This window comes from Saccostrea cucullata, unplaced genomic scaffold, assembly GCF_032062105.1.
Source record: "Saccostrea cucullata isolate Sc308-1 unplaced genomic scaffold, CSIRO_AGI_Scuc_v1 ctg18316, whole genome shotgun sequence".
Lineage (NCBI taxonomy): Eukaryota > Metazoa > Mollusca > Bivalvia > Ostreida > Ostreidae > Saccostrea > Saccostrea cuccullata.
Window position 1 is genome coordinate 495 of NW_026921749.1, and position 4,801 is coordinate 5,295.

Sequence of the window (4,801 nt, forward strand, 5' to 3'; positions counted from 1 at the left end):
TTCAAATTAGCATTTTATAAGTATAAATTTCGAGAAATGAAGCTCAAGTTGAAATCTGTGTGACCTTTATCATTATTCAAAGCATTTATTAAATATTTCCGGAAAGCTGCAGCACTTTTCAAACTAAGGAAACTAACTTTTCAAAAAATGATTTAGATCTATTAAGTGTATACCCTTGAGAAAAGGCGATTTATGCCCTGTTAACACGGAGAGTTTAATTCGATTAAAACGTAAAGTTACTGCGAATTAGCTTCGCTTAGCGTTCACACGGAGAATTTAATGCGAGTTAGTTTAATTCGAATTAGTTTACTGCGCATTAAATTCTTTCGCATTAGCTCCGTGTGAACGCTAAGCGAAGCTAATTCGAATTAAATTCTGACGCATGCGTAATAGCAAAATTTAGTCAAATTCCACTTGTCGGTGGTCAGCTATAGGTACTTATGCTATTTTTGAGTGGAAAATTAAGGAAAATTTTGTTAATCATTAAAATATGTATACAGACACTTTCCATTATGTCAAATGGATCTGCTTCTGCATAAGTTTGATTCGCATTAAATTTCGTAAAAAAGGCATGAAATGTGGAACTATATTTAGTGGCGGCAGTTTTTTGTTTTAAAGAAAACATTTTCTTTTGAAATTTGTAGGGTAACTTTAAAATTGAATTCCCATTTTTACTGGCATGTTACACAAGAATTATTTTGTGCAGGACATGTTTTATGCTGGAAGTAAAGTATTTATACAATTAAATTTCATGAACTCCACCATCATATTGTGAAAATACAGCAAAAAATTTAAACATTCAGTATAAAGAAGGCCAGTTATATATTTTTTCTTTTGGGAATACTTGTACCTATAAATCTGTATCATAGATGCCCTCTTGTCATTTTCTTTCCAGAATATTCAGCATACATTTAATCATTCTGCTTAAATAGAGCAAAAGTTTAAAAGTCTAACATATTTTTCTTTGCATGGTAAATCTTTAATGTGAGCAAAATTACACTTTCCAAAGTTCACAAGTTGATTTTTGACGAGTCTCTATGATCAGAGTATATTGGATTCAAGGATTTATTTGATAAAAAAATTATTTTTTATCATTTAAAACCCGATCTCATGACAGAAAGGTCATATAACATGTACCCAAGCGTAAAAAGAAACAGATTTACCCAACGTTTTGTTTTCATATTTTTATTAAGCTATGTTTGTAGATACTATATATATACTTGACAAAAAAAAAAGATTTTTCGAAAGCATTACCCGTCATTCTTAAATCCTCAGACGCCTTAATCAAATGTTAATCATTCCCATATCATTTGTAAGTTTTTCCAAAAAATGTCTTTCTTTCTTTCTTTTCTTTTTCTTTCTTTTTTTTTTTTGCTAAAAAGGGAATGTCTAAACCTGATATAAAAGGTAACCAGGTCACAAATGCCTGAACAGAATTTTTAAAAAGATATGTTTTCTTTAGCATTTTACACGGTGTTAAAGGCTAAACCAGGGCTCTAATTTGCAACTAATTAAGTCGCTATGGCGCCTAAAAATTGTGATAGGCCCCTACAATTTTTCTGAAAGTGATTTGGGGATAAATTTAGAATTGACTTGGTGATCGTCATATTACAGAAATTTAAAAAAAAATTCTTTATAAGGAGCAGAAACGAAGTTTAAAACTTAGGAATGGACATGTCTCTATATATTGACTAATATTAGTTTTTAAATTAACGCTTAACAAAAATTTACTTGCCGACTAAACATTTGGATTGGCGACGAAATATTTTTGGTTAAGAGCCAATTGGCGCCTAAATTTTAGATCTCACATAAGGGCTATATACAGAACGTGATACATATTGTACATGTACAAATCACTGTTCATTTTCACTTTCTTGATTCAATATATAACAATTCCCTTTGGAAAAAATAAATATTATGGTAGGCTTCGGTTTCACAGAAGTTCCTGACGTACATGCGATTTTGTGTAGGAAATGGTTGCATCATTTCTATAAATTTATTTATTTTTCCTACCTAAATCTTCGACATTCATGAGAAAAAAAGAGCTTGTAGATTTACAGTATTTAATTTATTTCTTTTTCATATACATACAGGTGTAACTTTCTCTCAACATTTTGATAAGGACAACTATTGCGCTAATGGCAGCCCAGTTTCATTCCGACCTTGTTTTGGAGTATCCATTCCAAATTGTGATCCGCCACTGGGGCCCATCGAAGAGTGTATAATGATAAGTAACTATTCGCATTACGTTATATTTAATCTGTAGAAATTATACTGATGAGATTAAGCGAAAAATTACCGAACAGAAAATTTTGAATACTTAAAACACATATTTTTCAATACGACACAATGTTAAATGTTCAAGTGTTGAATATTATCAGTATACAAGGCAAAGTACTTATTTATTTCATAACTAAATTTATTAATATTCTACCATTAGATATTAATATCTTTTTACCTCGTCCTTACCAATGCCCGAACAATGGTTTTGTTAGTGGATACTCGGCAGTTCCTAGGAATAGATACGGAGATGTGGCAGTAAAGTATTATAAAGGTATCCTTGTAATCCTATATTCAAATGATATACTTTTTTATATATATTCTATATATATATATGTATACATTTATATAAGTTTATACTTTATGAGAAAAATAAAACTCCGTCATTTGAAAAAAAAAGATTTAATTAAATTTTCGTACATTGTGTTGTGATATAGTAATGAATTTACTTAGAGTTAGCCTCTATACGTATCACTTTTGATCTTTACCATTACAGCATATAATATATAGTTACTGAATTTACTTAAAGTTAGACATTGCGTAGCGGTTAGAGCGTCTGCTCTAGAGTGGCGGTGTAAGGAGTGGATCCTTACCTGTATGTCACCGGTTCGAATCCCACTGTGGGACGTAGAGACCGGTCTTTTCGGATGAGATTGTATAAACCAAGGTCCCGTGTTGCATTAAGTGTTAGCACAAAAAGATCCCTCACTGATTTTATTTACACTATTCACACGGTACACATTTTTGCCGAACTTTTTCCCCAAAAACAAAAATCTAATTTTAGATAAACGTTTAATGCATTCCCACTCAAACAAAAAAGATGTACAAGAAATTTGCTTGCGGATAGAAAAGATTGATTCAGCGATATTATGGGGTAAGAACTCTGATGGTAATCAAAAATATAATGTGTTAAGAATGATTCAATCTAAATTTGAAACCAACATTCTGTTTGTCGTAGAGTTGTCTTTTCAGGAAATATATTCGGTTGATTTAATAAATTACATGTAAATGTTAATTGATTGTTTGCGTTGTGAACGTCCCTTCCATAATTCTTATTTGAGACCCTTTCACTTGTCGGAGAAGGACTGCAAATTCAGTTCTAAAATCGGTATTCAGGGCAATTGAGCAAGTTTCATGCAGAGGACCGATTTCGTCCTGCAGTTGAATTCGAATTCTTGACGTCATAAGGACTAAACTTAACTCTCCCACTAAAGAGCAAACGCTCAATAACTGCCATCAATTGTATATATAAATAAAGGTCTCTCAAATTAAATAGAAGATGAATAAATTTGTACTTTCTTTTTCCAATTCAGATTTATTCAACTAAGGGATCCTTTTGTTCTTTGTTTAATTTAATATATTTTTTTACATACTTATGAATGTATTCATTATTTTTTTTAACTCTACACAGCTCTAGGTCATTTCTGCTCATTTCTATTGCAGCACTAGGTGTCACCTATAACCCGAAAGAATGCGTTCAGTATTTTCGAGTGGAGGATCCAAAATACCCGTCTCCAACTAACCCCGGATATTATCTAGTTGGATCCATTCCTCTTTTTCTTCCTCAGGGGCAAGTAGTTTTTTGTTATATTTTGCAATTATACATGTGCAATGTATATCCCACACTGACCCAACCTTCATGTAAAAACCAACACTGACAAACAAATTACAATATGGCATGCGATCACCTCATACATAAAAACAAAACAGGAAAAAGTGCTGTGCAGTTTTAAATTTTTTATCATATAATCTATACATGTTTGATTTTTTAACAAGGTTCTCTCTTATACAAAAGTAACTTTCAGATAACTTTTAGATATTGGTGTTAGATAAAATGGATGTGAATAAAAGCATTAAAAGTTTAACTTTTGCAAAAATAGAAATCGCTAATGATTTTTTTACATAACCAAATTCCCCTCTCCCCTCTCTCTCTCTCTCCTGATGATTCAAATAAATTGGTCTATATTATCTTTCTCTTTCCAGAAAAATTGGTTTTTACAACACAGAATGTCTATTCCGCAGAAGCAAAGCCTTCAATTTGCCAATCTTTTAAAAGGAAGTTAACAACGTTGAGAATTAGATTTTTTATGTTATGCACTGGTGTAGATTCATTCCTGAAACATCAAATTTTATTTATGAAAAATCACATCATTCTATCATATTGTGTTTTCATAATTATATAGACTTGATTTTGATGCTTTAATAAATGTAATGCGTAAAATATCTTCTGTTGTTTTTCATAATTTATTTATATGACCGTCTGAGTTGTTCACGAAAATATTGAGAGGTTTAGAATGAACTGCACATGATTTCAATAAAGTTGTTGAAAAGCAGCATTTTGAAAAATCGTAAATTGTCATTATTATGATATAATTTGTAAAAATACTAACCATTTTGTCGTTATTTTGTTGCTGACTGTTCATTCCAATTTTTGGGCATATGCGTTTTTATATTGTATTTGACAACGTAATGTACCGTTTAGCTAATGAATTCATAGGATTTTTGAAGGATAAGACCGATT

The 4,801-nt window shown here is 31.1% G+C and overlaps 1 protein-coding gene across 1 annotated transcript; it reads left to right on the forward strand.

Annotated features, from left to right (window-relative positions):
- The first annotated feature begins 1,385 nt into the window (after nt 1–1,385).
- LOC134260680 (uncharacterized) lies at nt 1,386–4,437 on the forward strand. Its single transcript, XM_062743227.1, has 5 exons — nt 1,386–1,407; nt 2,094–2,219; nt 2,441–2,554; nt 3,724–3,850; nt 4,264–4,437. Exons 1-5 carry the CDS (start codon nt 1,386–1,388, stop codon nt 4,331–4,333), a joined length of 459 nt encoding a protein of 152 aa, XP_062599211.1. The 3' UTR covers nt 4,334–4,437.
- The last annotated feature ends 364 nt before the right edge of the window (nt 4,438–4,801 follow it).